Genomic DNA, 17,256 nt, shown 5'->3' on the forward strand with positions numbered 1-17,256 from the left:
TTAGTTCACAAGTTTATTATGAAAAACACTGCAGCTCTGTCCTGCAGTAACATTGTTTTACAGAAAAAAACAGTTCTGTTCAAAGTAATTCACTATCCTTGGACAATTACAAGGGACAATATGGTAGGGCAAAGAGTGGAAAAGGGAACTGAGTGCAGACAAAAAAAAATACAATTAAATTAAACAGTATTCCCTGAAAATAAAACAAACAAACAATTTCAGAACAAATATGAGGCCCTGGTACTTATTTTAAAAATGTTCTTTAAGCTTCAATGATTGTTTGCTGCTACCCTTATCTACAGTCATGCTGAATAAAGCTATAGCTAAATGGAAAGTTAAATGTATTCACGAGGTGTTAATGTCTACATCTTATTATTTGCAGTCTCTCAGAGAAAGCAAAAGTAACTACAAATAGCGCTATGCCAGAAACTGGTTTCTTGACCAACAATGTTGCTTCAGCATGCAATGAACTGGTTCATTCTAAAGTGGTCACAGTTGTTGACGACAAGAGGCTTTGTATTTGAATATGGCACGTCTTTTGGTCCATGTGAAAACAAGTTTGAATGTTAAATATTTTCTGACACTTTGGAGTTACTGTTGCTCTTCCCATTTTCTTTAGGTCAACATATGGTTCATGGCAATACTGTACAGGTCTAAAATCTCTTTACAGGAAGTAGTCTGGGGTGCGACGAGTAACATGCGGTTCACCTCTACGCGGTGCTGGATCAAACTGCAAACTGAAAAGCATAGGTATTAATTAAACCGCCAACATTCAGTTTACATTCAGGTATGCTTTATATGTGAATTACAGTAGCAGCGGTCTTAACACAGGTAAGTCTTTTCAAGTTTTTTCAACCCATTAAAGTCTTCTAGAACAAGCGTTTAACTTCTCCCACTCCTATTAGTATGTATTTATAATCCACACGTTTTAAACTCCTCTTATGATTACTACTATGGACTGGAGAGAAATGAATCTTAGCTTTAAGACTCATAAATGGGTCAAACACTAGTATACATTTAGAAAGTTCAAGTCTCCAGTAATTGTCAAAGGAAGCACTTTACACAATGCTTTTGCCTCCTTTACTAATAAAGTTGCTGCTGAGGTAGTTAATTAGAAACCTCATTAAAAAAGCCAGCATGCTAAGATCTGAAGATTTCGAAGATTCCAAAAGTCTCTTGCCCTCAACTGATAGGAAGGCATTACCCTCAGACCTGACAGAGCACTCCTGCTCTCAAATCACATACCTCTATACTATTTCATTAAACTCCAGTTATACAAAACAAAAACAAGGAGTCTCGCTTTAATCTGACAGAGAAGATGTCAACAACTGTTCCAGGTATCTGACTCCAAGACTTTAGATGCAACTAACCCAACAATTCCACATTCACTTCCCCTCCCAAAAAGCATATAGGGAAAAACCATACCTTAACACAGTAATTAAGTGGTATCTTGCTACAGCAACTATCTTAAAATCATAGGCAATGTAAATCTCATTTTTAAACATACTTACAAGGAGTATTTTAGAGTATCATCAAGTTCCATAATTGCAGCCTGGTTGCCACAACGGTAACAATAATTTGGAGCACTGAAAATTGTTACTACATTCCGATCATGGCACCAGTTGTACCCCTAGAGAGGGGAAAAAAAAGTTATGACAGCCAAGTTCATTTGTTGTACCCCATATAACCCACCATCTGACTACTAAACTGAATTTTTAACACACAAAACCCTAAGTAGCATTCGTAGTGTCATTTTAAATAAGATTAAGGCTGTACCTTTATTTGTCTTCTCTAGAGAAAAAGGGTAAAAAAGGAATTTTGGCCTTCCTGTGTTGCTTCTTACTAGTAAGCATGAGCTAAACGTATTTTAAAAATAAATCAGCAGGAATTCTCCATTGCATTAGCATTAAAAAATTAGAACAGCAATTCTGTTTTACACAATCTGTTCTGAATCTTCAGCTGAAATCACCATAACCAGAATCCATACATACATTTAAAAATCTTACCTGCCAGGGGTAACTAGACAGTAAGAACAAAACCACACATCCAAGGTAAAAAGGAAAAATACATCTTTTTTCAAGGCACAGATATTTGTCTGGATTTTCTTATCAAGGGACTCAGCATTTATGTTTAAGAACCTTTTTATCTACACAGAAATGCAATACCACATCTACTACTAAAGTCTGTTTTGGGATGTTACAGTAAATTTTCAGAAAAAAGGCCAAAATAAAGGTTACTCCACTGTCAAACTGAGAAACTCCTTTAGTAGCACATGAATACTGTCAAAATAGAATTTCTGGGAGACTCTCAGCTGGATCATCCGTGGTCACAACAGCACATGCACTCCTCTGACACATGGAGCACAGCATTAATGCACCAACTATGCAATCAAGAGTTTAAATGCATGGGCTATCCTGCTCACCTCCATTACCAACTGATGAGCTCTTGAAACCAACGTAAGGCCATTAGCATGGTTAAAGGTTTCTGAAATATCCTGTCCAAATGTATAACCTGCACCTCGAGGAGAAATTCCCCAGCCACCACGATCATCTGGATCTGACCATAGCAAGTCACACATTGGACCCTGTAAGAGATGTAGAAGATGTGTCAGAAACGGAGTGTGAAAAACCAAAACCAAACCAAACCACAAAACACCTGCACACACGCCACCCCCGCATAACTTGTTGCAGCATCTCTTTAAGACTTAAAAAAAAACACAAAACCCCATGCCTATCAACTACAACAGCTAGTGCAGTCAACACTTGGAATACTATCAAGAAGTTAATCTGAATGAAAAATTTTCATAGTAGTTCTCACCTCTGAGATCATTAAGTGATACCTATTGAGATTCTAGACACGCTAAAATATGTTTCTTCCTTTAGGCAAGAGCATGCCCCTTCCTGTTTCTAGTTTTTTGAAGGAAAAGACAGGCACTTTCACATTGCTAAGTTGTTTTGAATTTCATTTTCGGCCTGTGTACTCAAATACCGAATATATGCTGAATCATGAATCCAACCACGAGTTTAGAGAATTATTTTTCAGTACCTCATGGGGAACTTCCTGCAAGCGATCAAGTGCTCTGATGTGATCCAGTGTATCTATCGACGGAGAGAGGCCACCATGTAGACAGAAAATCTGGAAGATTTAGACATATGAAGTTTATCTCATTCATTTACGTTCATTATATCAGTGCAATTATAACTGTTTAGTATAAATGATTAGGAGAAAATCGCAAGAGATTCCTTTAAAGCTGAGAGCTGACAGAATACAGTGTTAATAGCTCCCTTTACAAAGTTAAATGCTACTAGTTGTAAAATGTCAACATACCTGGCCATCCACCAAGGCAGTTAGAGGCAGGTAATCAAAAAGGTCTGTAAAGTATTTCCAAACATTTGCATTTCCGTATTTTCTTAAACATTCATCATAGAAACCATATACTTGTGTGATTTGCCTGCTTTCATGGTTCCCTCGAAGAATTGTGATACGTTCACGGTAACGGACCTAAACATAATGATTTACTTTAGAGGCATCAAAATACATACCTCTTCCCAAAAAACAGAACTTGCACCCCTCACCCCCCGTCATATGTCAATAAAGCAACAAAACCCAAACTCTTTTTAAGATGAAGATTCAATTACAACCTTTGAGAAAAGAAGGGATAATTCATTCAAATCTTCAGCTGCCAAATACTTTTGAGATTAATTACAAATTTTATTCATTGTTACCAGTGGACTTCACCACACCTGTGCATGAAGCTGATATCTCTCCAAGCAAATTCTAAAAGATTGCTATTAGGCAAGTAAAAACTAAATACAGCACTCATTTTAGAAAAAGTTCAGGCTTGCACCTGAACGTTAATTTTTTTTTCCAGAAGTATCTTAGAAAACTGAGACAATGTTTCAGTTTTCATACCTATAATACCAACGTAGTGCAAATCATAATAGATATTAAGTGTAGTCAGGATAGTCATTATATACATTTCATATAGAGTTGTACAGCTGAGAAGAAAAGTTACCTTAAGAGCTACAAGCAATGTGACTGTTTCAACTGAGTAATAGCCTCTGTCAACATAGTCCCCCATAAACAAATAGTTTGTGTCTGGTGATTTGCCTCCAATTCTGAAAAGTTCCATGAGGTCGTGAAATTGTCCATGGACATCTCCACAGACTGTGACTGGACATCGCACTTCTTGTACATTAGATTCTTTTGTCAAAATTTCTTTAGCCTATAAAACAAAAACCACAGAAATTGTGAGTTTGTGTATGAACAGTCATTTTATTCAAAGTATGCTCTACCACTTCCAGCTCTCTACTACCTGCCCTCTTTATCAACTCTTGTCCCTTCCTTGTCTGAAGCACTTGGGATAAGGGTTTATCTTTACTTACAACAAAATTTTGCCTTATGCAACTCTGTATTAGTAGCAGAATTTTGTTTTGGTGTTTTCTTCCCTCCTCAAGGAGGGTATTTTAGAATTAATTTCCAGCATAGGGGGGGAAAAAAAACCCCAAATGACTCAGACTTTCTACAAAAATAGTTCCATGAAGCATAAGACAATGATCATCACTGCTAGAACTAAAGAAGTTCATAAGTATTTTGAAAAATTAAAGCTAAAATCATGCCAATGTCTTGTGACCAACCTTCCAAAAGCCTGAACTCAGACATGGCCAAAACCAAGACTCTCCCTCGGGGAGGTGAACACAGCCGTATCAGCTAGCAAAAGCTCCCAGAGTTCTATACTTCAGACACCAGTTTGCCACCCATCTATACATGCATCTTTGAATGCAAAGGCAGAGAGTCCTACACAAAGCAGAAGTGAGAATGTAACTAACATCCAGTGGTATCGCAATTGCAGAGCAGGTGCTTTACCTGTACAAGCTTTCTGAACAAGTTGTGTGTTTAAGTGCACACGAGTAACACCAAGTTGTGTCTTGATAAACCAAAGCATGGAAACATCTTTGTCGTCACCGTTTTTTCCACAAAATCACGTACATAAAAGTTGCAGGCAAAGGCAATTCGTGTGAAGAACCACAAGCTAAATACAGCATCAGAAAGGTAATTTTGAAATAATGCAACAATTCCTTAATCATACCATCGCACTGCCAGTTGTTAGTTTGTTCTCATAAGTCACCAAACACGTGCCACCATAATTTTCTAAATCAAGAGGGTATTAGAAATATAAATAGTAACAAACTCACAAGTTACCATCTACAAAGATTTCCATGCCTTTCAAGCACCAACGTTCCTATTCAAAAAGGATCCCTTTCTTTACATGATTACCAGAATGACAGGAGAATATATAAAAACTGTATTCTATTTTATAACCCAAGATGCCTGTAACGCTTGCAGAAACAGCACCAAATACCACCTATGCACAGGCCACACTGAATCCAAAATATTCTGAAGCATACACGAATAAGAGACAGATGGAAGTGCAACACCACACTCATTTTAGGGTCACTTTTCTTAACTTTATCAAACCTAACCTGACAATTAAAGCAGCACTCTCATTTTTGGGGGGTTTCTGCTAAGCAAGGAAGTATTTTGAGACAGTAGAAAAAAAATTCATCATAATGCGAAAAGCGTTAGATTTTAAAAGGTTAGGAAAGAAACATTTGAAGTTAAAATCTAAACAGTATATTAAATACTGGGTATTGACATGAGCCAAGCTATTAAGAAACATGCTGCTGTGTCCAAGTTTCCACTCTATTCATGAAGCCATTAGCTGGACTGTGACTGACACCCCCACCCCCAAAAGTGGTCTCACTGTTCCGGCGTATTGTCCAGGCTCACCACCACAGTCACCACTTCAAACAAGAAAAGTGCCAGCAACACATAGTTTTATGATGGAGGTGCATGAAATTCAACATTTCATTCAACACTGGATAGAAATGCAAAAAGGCAGTCATGGTTAAGCACCCTGCACAGCACAGAGCTTTAGATACTACAGCATGAGCAACAGAGTTAAATCACTCTGCGGACATATTTACATCAAAGGTCAATCTCATGTGACAGTTTCCACTCAGGCTGTGCCTAGTACTAAAGATAGGTCATTGCTGGCTTGTGGTAGATGCTAAAAGTGTAGATTTATTTTAAGATAGCCTGACTTAAGTTCATTTTAATGCAGTGACACTCACCGGATGTTTTGAAGGTGTTTTAACAGCCTTAGTCTCTTCTAATACGCGATTACATTCAGAAGCATTAGCCATCTTAATTCTCCTTTTGACAGAGAATGTTGCAGATACTTATAGCGCTTCAATATAAAAAACCTACTCTTTAATTTAGAATGTTTTCTACTGCCTTATTTTCTTAATACACTGGAAGCACTGCACAAAGAATGCAGTACTCATTTTTCATCAAAGGTATGCAACGTTTATGCTGACTGAGATTAAAATGGCATAGTTCTCAGCAACGGAGTTGTTGCTTCCTCAGTTTTTGAAATATTAAATCACTCAGATATGCATATGACCAAACACGTAGATAAGTCAGACAGCTACTCTGATGGAAAAGACTGTTCCAGGTCAACTTGCAAAACAGCAATCTCTATTTAAATCCTGCAATGAAGGAATGCTGGTGCAGGGATTTCAATATTTCCATGTTCTGAAACAAGTTTCATGAAATACTGCCTGATGAACTGCTTAGCCCATTTACAGTCTTGTCATGTCCCACAGCATTAACAGGGGCATATACTGAAGTGCTTAAGCAGTATACTTGCCTCTACAGAAGAGCTTCAGCAGAGCTGAAAGTGGAAAAAAATAACACCCTGAAAACAAGCCACCAACAAGTGGTCCATCAACCATACCCCAAATTTCCACATTAAATTAATTCCTATAAAAGGGTAAGGCAAAAATTGTTTTAATATATACTGTAATATAACAAAACCACAAGTTGGTAAGACTTGGTAATATTACCATTTCACAATTCAAGTTTCACAAAAGCGAAGCTATCGCGAATAATGCTGAAGTATCTGTGACCCTGACTTTGTAGTGGACCACACACCGCCCTGTGCAACCTCATCTGGTTCCACTCCCTCTTTATCGATCCCTTGCCCGAGATCCACGATGACACCGCTTGCTCAGCCACATCACACAGCTCCGTCCCTGTCCATCCCCATCCATCCTCCCCCCACCAGCTCTCCCACACTTCCTCACCCAGAGGAAGCAGCAGAGCATTTCAGCTGCCTTCAACACAAGACAGAGTACTCCTCTATCAAACCACCTGATGAGGGAGAACTAGGGGACAGACACACACCCGATTCCTTGTACTTCAAAACCCCAGTGGCCTATTGCCAAGAAGGATAATACTGCAATACCTTTGCAGTATTTTGACAGCAACATTTTGAAACATCCAGGTTTCATTGCCTATCACCAGGATAAACAGTTACGCAATTCTGAAACAGATTTTTCTTGAACACCTATCAGTGCTTTTATTTCTCAGTCTTTTTTCAGTTCTTAACAATTCTTAATATTAATACAGCCCTGAACTTCTGTATGTCTTCAGTCCTCATAAGTACTCCATGCCACTGAAAGTTTAACTTGTGATGGTATTCTACAATTTAAAAAAGAGGAATAATCTTAAGCAAAAACTTGATGTCAACAGCATACTACATTATAATTGTAAGACCCTACCTCCAAATCAGCTTAACTATCTTTTCAGCACTACACACTGATTTCAAAACAAGTGCAAACAGATACAGATTAAGAGTGAAAATAACCCATTATTTCAAACTGATAAATGCTAATTTTACAGCCAACCACCAATGAAGTCTAATGCAGAAAAAACACGCATCAGTAAGAAACAGTTGCACAAGAAGAGCCTAAGAGGAACTAAGTAAAATGCTGTCATAAACAATAATTGCCAAGGTGGAAAGTCACATATTTTACTGAGAGCAATCTCAAAGTTCAAACAATAAGGACATATCAAATACACTTCAGCTTAGTCATAGTGACTGGAATTCGTTCCTACTTGATATCTGAAATATTGGCTTACTCAGCCATTTCTGTGAAGAGAGGCAACTTGTACAATCCCAAAACACCCAAAAGACAACAAGAATAAAACCAATATTGGTTTAAACACACAAGAAAAGAACAGATTTTCACTTTATTGTAAAGCAAGTAGTACTGCATAAAAATATAACCTAGTATTTAAGAATTAAAACATTCCTGGACTGTCACACGTCTTCTAAATGGCCAGATGAACAGTAAAGCACTGTTTTGTTGCCTTTGTTTACAAAGCACATCTTTTATGCAAAACACTGTTCTTAAAATACAAAGATTAGCTTCATTGTTTTAAGACAATGCAAGATCCAAGCATAAACTCTGCATTTTATAATGAGCGGTCAGGGACAAGAATTTAAAAAACCTGTATGACCATTAAAGCTACTACCATATGATTTTCAGATCTTCACAATTTTATTTCATGAGATGCAGCGTTTGTATGTAAGCAGAGGTATCTCTTATTTCCCCTGTCCCCTGCATATATTTTTATCCTATATGCCACAGATTAAGGCTTGGAGTCAAGTGCCATAAAGGCTATAATCCATCCACTCTCTTTCTCAACTCACTCTACACTGAGGACAAGCTAGTTTCCCTCATGAGCAGAGTATACCATCTACCTTGCCTCACAGAATTCATTGCAAGTGGTCAATTTCTGAAAAATCATCTGAATCCATCTGTACCCACATTCCTTTGTTTCCAGAACATACCAGTTATTTCTCAATTACTCCTACCCCTTCTTAGATCCGTAGATTCTAGCAGGTGCTCCGAAAGCTCAAACCAAGTATCTATCCTGAAAAACTCTGCGGCACATCGGGGGAAAAAAAATGCAGTAAACATTACTGTGTCTTTGCAGAATTGTAGAACAGTGCTTGAAACTGCTGCAGAGCAGTGAAGCAGTGCTATAAAGCACTCATCAAAAGATTACCACTAACTCGGTAAAGGGCATACAACCATTATTTTAACTAGACAACATAGCTCCAAAGTCATGGTTGCAGATGGTAATGTGTCATTCTTGGCAGACCAGACTTCACACCTGCAACCCACCATGCTGTCTAGTAAAGTGTGTGTTGAGAAGCATCCACTGTAACCAAGAAAAAAAAAAAAAAGGTATTTGTAGTTACCATAAAGATATTTCGATGAGATCGAAGACTTCAACCACACCCATAATTTCCTGTCGTCAAGACGCACAGGATGTGACTAAAGGCACAATGATCAGCTAATTGGGATGAATACTGGTTTTAGCTGGCCAAACATCGTGGCCTGGAGAGATTCCAGTTGCAAGCAAAGTCACCCATTACAGTCAGCAAGTCTTCTGCAGAGTCAATGCATTTGTTTCCTTCAATTTAAGGGTTTCCTCCCCACCCCTTACTTGCAGAGGAAAGAGAATATGTTCAGAGAAAAGATGGGCTCACCATTTTTAGAGCAAAAGGTAATTTCATTCACTGTCTAACATTTTAAACAAAAGTAGAGAAATGAGGTCTCCAGTATCACCCTTCTGTGAAGAAGGTATGACAGCAGTCAGATTACATGAGACACAAATGGGAAACTGATTTATGCTGAGCTTCGGAATCCACCGAGTTCCATGTGGATGTCTAAGTAGGAACAAAATTAAAATACAGAGCTCCCCATTGACATTTAATTATTTAGAATTCCAAAGTAAGTAAAACTGGGATTTCCATCCACACAGAAGCAGCCATGGCAGAAAAACACTCTTTTCCCAGGACTGAAACAGAAGATAACCGATCTGCTTTCTCTGGTTTTGCGACTAGCACCTACACCTCCATTTCTAACCTCTTTCACTACCAGCGATACTGAAGGTTTAGAACTCAGCAAAGGAAAACAAAGCATGCCTGGTCAAAGAGTCACAGTGCAGGTGCTGAGAACACATGTGTCATGATGTGGTCACTACATTTGTAGCCCTTAATTTTCTTGGGATAGGGCAAATAGAAATAACTAATGAACTCAAAAGTTTTATTTTAATTCAAAGTGCACAAAATGAAAGTCTAGTAGCTTATGTATCAGTGACTACTTGTCAGTGAACAAGAACAGGCAATTAACTAACCAAAAAAGCATAAAATCCAATCAGCATTGTATTTCACAACACACAGCAAAGTACCCTTCTTCACCGCTCCACAACACAGCAACAACTGCTCCCTTGCTCTTTTAGCAATTCCTGTTTGGTTAGAAGAGAGTCCAGTTAAACACAAGATGGTAGCCAGCCAAGAGATCAACCCTAATGCCAGTACTGCATATAAGATTAAATGAGACAACCACCTTCCTTTTTCTCCTGTAAATTCTAGAAGGTCTACAAAAAAGCATGCAGGCAGTAAGCTCTTGCCAAATAACCCTCTATGCCTTTGTATTACAAAGTAATAACTGCAAATGACCATTTGCAGCCTTGACAGTCCCCTCAACACTTCAATTTGGAAAAATCATGAGCAGTCTTACATACTCAGCATAACTGAGAGGAGCGTTCTTTCCCGCAGAGGCAGATTTGGGAGAAGGAAAGGGGAACTGCTATTTAGGTATCAGTAGCTGACAAGACCAGATGGAAAAAGAGGATAGGAAGGGGCTCCTCTGAAAGAACTCAGTGTCATTATTTTGCTTTATACAAAAGATCTTAGTGTCTTTAACTTTGAATTAAAAGAAAAACAAAGTCTAGAGAAATCTTTTTTAAAAATATCTAGGAGGCCAAATAGCTCAGGAAATCCAGATGCCTTCCTCTCTACATGGGAGTTCCAAGAAACACAGCAACAGTAGTAATGCATGAAGCTGACCACTTACACAGAGATGGTTGTCAGCCCCATCTGTAGAACAAGCTGTATTCACTTTCTATCATTCAAGTTGTTAAAAAAAGAAATAGGCTAAAGCTATTCCCAAACTAGTTGTGCCTGATATCTGCAAGTCCAGCTTCATGTAATAAACTCAAAAGGTTTTCAACTCTTTTGCTCAAATAACTCCAACCACAGCTAGGCACGGTCACATTAAAGCTACGGTCAGGATGCCAAGTGGAGGATGGGGTAGGCACATGTGTGAAAACTCAAGAAATGTACTTCAAAACCAATTAGCAAGCATGTAACACCTATACTGGAAGGCATTTTCAATATACCCAGCAGAAATATTGGAGACCTGACTACTGAGCAATTGACCTGCAGTATTTATTCCTTCAGCCAGGAATAAACTGTTTTTCCAGCTCCAAGTACTACCTAAAGAAAAGGAACTGAGGGCAACAACTGTGTTACTGAATACAGGTGTAGTGTTCAAGGGTCCCTAAGCGAGGATGGAAATTCAATCGCTGCTCCTTTGATTCCCTTCACACATCCTTTTGTACAAGGCCTCCTTAACCCATGCCAGACACAGCCAGACAGGTTAGGCTATTACACTGTTTAAGGCAACCCAGATGACTAACTGGAAATGGCTAGGGAGCAATCACAGAGCAGCACTGTCATCAGATCTGAGGAGCCAACAGCCTCACCACAGGTAGATTTGGAAGAGGACATCCATCTATAGCCTCATCCCTGTCCTGAGCCTTAAATCTGTAAAACTCAAGTAGGAACTTGCTCTGACTTATGAGCGCTTACTTCTGGTACCTTAAGCTATGCCCAAATTAACTTCTAAAGCAACACAAAAATATCTTTCACTCCTATTTGATCACAACTAACGTCGTAATTAAAAAAAAATCTAACTGCCAGCACAACTCAATTTTCCAGAATTTCCTAGAATTGAAAAAATCAGAAAGCTGCTGATGCTACAAGAACTGGCACATACAAGACTAAATTCTCATATGCATACCAAAATGTTCTAAGTATAATCAGGACTAGATGAGAAGGCTGGCAAGGTTGACACTTCAAATGCCTTTTGTGTAAAGAGACAATTTCCATTTTATATTATCAACCATCACAAAAAAAAACCCCACAGAACACTGGGAGTGAAAGGAACTTTTTTTGTGGAAGCGTTCCAGAACAATCTAAAACACAGTTATTAAAATGTCACAAAAAAGCTTTTCACAATACATCTGTAACTCTTCAGAGATGGAAGGTATAACTATATGCACCCATCTATGGCTTGATCCCCAGGTATGTTCAATTAAGCAGTAGCAAAGGAGTCCGAAACCATCTCCTGGTCTCCCACAGCCCCTGGAACAACTAAAGAGGGCCCTCCCGCCATCAGCAGTAGTTTAAGGATTTCCCTGTTAGTCAATCCAGAAGCCAATGCCGTAGCGAGAAGGAACTGAAATGCTGTGCCTTCCAGACCCACATTCTGCTTCTGCCAGGGGTAGGGGTGGAGGGACACAGAATTTGTCCAATACACAGCCCAACCGCATAGAAACTCTCACTAGCTGGGAATTCTGCTGAGGCAGATTTTTTCAGCTGATTTACAGCAAGTTCAGACAGGAACATTCATTTTTACAATCATCTTTAGTTTGAAGAACAGTTATACATGATGGTTACAGGTAAAGATATGGGAATGCAAAAGCTAGCTAATGGAAAAGCCCTTGCAAATGCAGCTGGGGACAGTTTAAAACATTCACTTCTGGCCAAAAATAATCAGCTAAGAAAGGTAACTCCCCAACAGCAGAGGAGGCAGAAGGGAACATGTGCCCCTCTCTGTCTGAAAAAGAAGTGGGGCAGACATCTCAGGGCACTAATAGCTTAAAACAGAGGAGTGATATCCACAAAACTTGCCAGTCCTACGCGTTAGAGGAACTGAACTTTGATTGCGGGGGGGGGGGTGACCAAAAAGAAAGCTTCATCAATAACATACTGCCCTCCCAGAACTAAGGCACTTAACATAAGCTGAGTGAGTTCAAGCAGCTCACACAGCTGCAGTGGGTACATGCATGTTTGGTTAGTTCTCATCTGCAATCAGTCTCAGAAAATCTAACTTGGAAGATCTGGTGTTAAACAAAGGTGAAAGTTCTGCAACAGGAAAAAAATTAGAAAAATAAACCAGTAACAAGGTACATACCAGAGAACAGCATGGCCCAGAAACATATTTATACTATGAAAATTAGCACTGGTGACAAATCAAAAAGCAGGTGTAATCAAGATCATTGTTACAGATCAAAAGCAGGAGACAAGGCTTGAATCAAGGTTTCTTGAATGCCTTTACCAGTATCAGCCCTTCACTTAGTTTAAAAAATTTTGGCTAGCAGCACTGTCTATTCAGACGTATTTTACTAGTAACTCAAGTACACAGCAAGAGAACCCTGAACACTCTACACAGCATATGACCAAATTGTCTTCTTTTCCTAAAAACTGGATGGCATGTTCAAATCCACTTAATTACAGACTAGTATTTCCAGGGGAGAGACTCTGATACCTCTGCCTCCAACTGCACTAGATACCTTCCGAAATCACCAATGAAGACTCTATCCACAAATTCAACTAATTCCTTTGTGCATTTTTAGACTGCCATCCCACCTTCCTGAGCAACATACCACACCCCCACCTCCTGTGATAAAGGGCATTTATACACCACAGTGAGGAGACAAGACCATTTCCCTCTACCCTCACAAAGTATGGAAAAGAACAGTACTCCAAAACAGCATCCTTTCATTCAAAATGGCCAGTGGAAAAACCCTCACCTGGCAATAAAGGACTTCCTTTCTCCTCTGTTCAGGGACAACACTCAATAAACAATTCAGTGTTAACAGGACAAACACTGCTGATACATAACAGTGACTATATAGTGTACGTTCTGACTGCTTCTTCAAAACTTACACTTATCAAATCCTTAAGCAAAGCACGCACAATTGGTCACACAACTGATGTTCCATAAAATACATATCACGTATTAAGCCTAGTATAACTTAACTGCCACTCAGAGGTTCATATTTTTTTCAAATCATCTGTGAAAGTATTATGTATTATTCATGGTTACAAATTATTCCTAGACTTAGAAGACATTTCTGCCCAGTTACCACCACCACCACGCAGGTAACCAGGCACAAGGTAAGAGGCACTAAGAAAGTAACTGGGATGCATGAATGGCCACACTTAATAATTATGTTTGTAAATAGCTGTTATGTTGTTTAGATATCAATACTGAAATACAAGAGAGCCCTTAGGCTTATTCTTATTAGACAGGCACCAGTCTGCACACACGAAGTCCCAGCAGATCAAGAAATACCAGTCAGGAAGATCATCTAATCAAATAGTGTCACAGGGAAAAAGCCCTCGCAAAGATTTTTTTATTTGTTTATTTTAACTAGCCCTAGCTATAATTCAATGTGGTGAAGAATGACAGTCTATACCTAGTAGGGTCTTTATCTGTCCTTTGGAACAGTAGCTATGTTTGACACTGTCTTGAACACATTAAGCTATTTATGGAAAAACATAACCTTTGGGTGTGATTACATCCACGAAACTACTTAAGACAATCAAAACATGAAGTACAACTCAGTGAAGTTTCTAAGAGTCAGTGCTGGAAGCATGGAAACACGTTAAAGCAAATGCTGTCCCTCAGCAGGAGGACACCGAATTCAACTAACACCCTGCTTTCACAAACACAGCTCCCCACTCGAGGGGCCAACTTGATGGAAAACTCGGACTTTGGGGGCCTAATTCCAATTCCTTGCATCAGCAACCAGGTAGAAACTTAACTACTATTAGCAGGAAGTCCCAGTAAATCCACCTGTAGTTATCAGCAACAAATCATCTCTCCTTAACGTAAACAGCCATGGGGCTGTACCCTGCAAAGTGCTGACCGCAAACCAGTCAGATAAGGAATTTCAGCTCAAGCACAGTACCCCGCTACCCAGAGAAACACTACCTTTAGTCTGGAGCTGGCTCATATCCACCCAACTTGAGGGAAAGAGGTTACTGATAAATGATTTTTTCCAGGTAGACTTCTCTCACACGTTCTTGTGGTCTCTCATCTCAAAACACAGCGGTTAGACACACAACTTTCTGTAGCCTTTCCCTTCATCCACCATTATTCTGGTGACGAGCATTACGCATTTATCCAGAAATAGAGCTCATTTCCATTCTTCACTGGGAAAAAATGAAAATGCCATCTCGTGCAACAATGACGACTGGAACTACAGTATCTTCTGTAAGGAATTTCTAATGGTATGCCTACTCCTCACCTATGGAAAACTCCCACTAAATTGAAAGCTTTTTGTATATTCCTCACGCTCCTGCAAGTTACCATACTACCTTACAAAACACACCCGCTCATGTGGTACTCAGGGCCCTGTACCAGAATCACTTTATAAATGATGGCAACTGGAATAGTCGCCTCTCCAACAAAGCAATACAAGGAGGAAGCTGGACCACTGTCATTAGAGACACACATGGAAAACAGTCAGGCAGCGACATTGCCACTTGTTTGCAACAGAATTTAAAATACAAACTATATCAAGTGGTAACAATTTCAAGTTGCTAGAATACTAGTCAACTAAAATTTGGACTTAAGCAAGAACCCGTCTAGCCAAAAACACTGCAAGTTCTTTAATAAGTTCACAGACAGTCCTCTGGAAACAATTTGCTTCCAAAACAACACGCTGTAGTATTTGAAGGCATGATGCCAAATTTAAAATATTCTAATTACTTCTCATGGCAGGTATGCAGCCTTCTTTAGAACCCAGTACATCAATAACTTCCCATATACCTTAATTTCTAGTTCCCAAAAAGTCCACAAATATTATTTCCTTCACTCTAGAAATGTAGGAATACAGAAAACCTTCAGTAACCAAAAAAAACTGCTCAGCTATTAAGTTACATCCAGAATTAGAATCCAATTGGAAAATGCAGCTGGATGCTACTAGAAGAATTTTTTCCTTGAATTTCCAAAAGGCAATCTATTCTGGGCTGATTTTAAGGCCCTTCTAAACTATAAATGCCTCAATCAGCGCAGTACTCTAACATCCAAGTCTCAACATTTTCAATCCGTCACCATAAAAATAAATAGCTATATGGGATCTCAACCGTCTATTCTGTGAATTTCATGAAACCCAGAATCTTCTTCAGAGCAACCAAAGTCCCAAAGCTAATCTACCCTTCAATTAGTTATAAATGCGTCTGTCCTTATTTATATCATGGGGGGGGGGGGGGGGGAAATCAAAGCTGTTACGTTCAAACAGCAGCTCTTTACCCCGGGTAATTTTCAACTGATTACCATAGGCTTTTATTTTCATGGTAATAACTTACACTTTTGGGGCTGCTTTAAAATTTTAACCGTATCGTGACAGTATGTCGCGTCGATTCACGCGCGACCCTCCGCACACGACGGCCGGACAGACCGGCAGCCACCACCCGGCCGCGGGCACGGCTCTCCCCCGCCCAGCCGAGGCCGTCCCGGGCGGTCGCGCCAAGCGGGGCCCAAGGAAGGGACAGGGCAGCGGGGAAGGGCCGGGGCAGCGCCGTCCGGCCGGGCCTCCCCACCCGGGATGGCGGCCGCGCTCGGGGGTCTCTCCCGAGAATCCCGGCAGCGGCGCCATTTTAGGAGGCGATGAAAAGGCGGGAGGCGGAGCCAAGCTCCCAGCGCAGCGAGAGGGGGCGCGGATCCGCCCGCGGAGGGGCCGCGGCTCGCCCGGGCCCCCGGCCCGCTGCCCCCGCCGGCGGGTCGGGCGGCAGCCAGCCCCGCGGAGCCGCCCGAAAGGCCCCGGCCCGCCGGCCCGCTCGCCCCGACGCCTCTTCCCGCGTCCCGCCCGCGGACCCCACGCCTACCGGCGGAGAGGCGCCTCCCCCGCCCGGCAGCACCTTTCCCGGCTCCCCGGCCGCTCGCCTTCCCGCCGAGAGACGGCCCCGGCCCCGCGGGCTCCCCCACCGGGCGCCGCCTCCCCGCGGCACACCGGCCCCTGCCCCCACCGCCGCCCCGCTGCCCCTCACCCGCCGGCGGGGAGCGGCCCCGCCGCCGCCCGCTCGCCGCGCCTCACCTTCTCGCAGAGGCTCTTCACCTGCCCCTCGGAGAGCTGCTTGCACTCGTTGAGCTGCTCCACCCACTGGTCGAGCTCCTTGGTGAAGACCTTCTCCTCCATCCCGCTCTCCCCCTCCTCACCGGCTGCTGCCGCACCACCCCGGAGGCCCCTGCGATCCGCGCTCCCAACGGCGGCAGCGGCGGCCGCGACGCGGCAGGACAGGCGGCGGGTGCGGAAGCGGCCCGGAGCGCTGCGAGTCGGGCGGCCGGCACGGCGCTCTCCGCTGCTGCAGCTCTGCCGCCCGCTCCCTCGCACCAGACCGTGTAATGGCCGCCGCTCCTGACGTCACCGCCTCGGCTTCCACTACGGGGAGGAGGTGGGAGACGCCATGGGAGGCAA

The 17,256-nt window shown here is 41.5% G+C and overlaps 1 protein-coding gene across 1 annotated transcript; it reads right to left on the minus strand.

Annotated features, from left to right (window-relative positions):
- On the minus strand, positions 1–17,230 carry PPP2CA (protein phosphatase 2 catalytic subunit alpha). Its single transcript, XM_072873565.1, has 7 exons — positions 16,876–17,230; positions 4,016–4,225; positions 3,328–3,501; positions 3,046–3,135; positions 2,423–2,584; positions 1,512–1,630; positions 1–737 (listed from the first exon to the last, which is right to left on the minus strand). The coding sequence occupies exons 1-7, from the start codon at positions 16,975–16,977 to the stop codon at positions 665–667; spliced, it is 930 nt and encodes a 309-aa protein (XP_072729666.1). The 5' UTR covers positions 16,978–17,230; the 3' UTR covers positions 1–664.
- Between the last annotated feature and the right edge of the window lie 26 nt (positions 17,231–17,256).

The sequence above is a fragment of the Ciconia boyciana genome, chromosome 9 (assembly GCF_034638445.1).
Source record: "Ciconia boyciana chromosome 9, ASM3463844v1, whole genome shotgun sequence".
NCBI lineage: Eukaryota > Metazoa > Chordata > Aves > Ciconiiformes > Ciconiidae > Ciconia > Ciconia boyciana.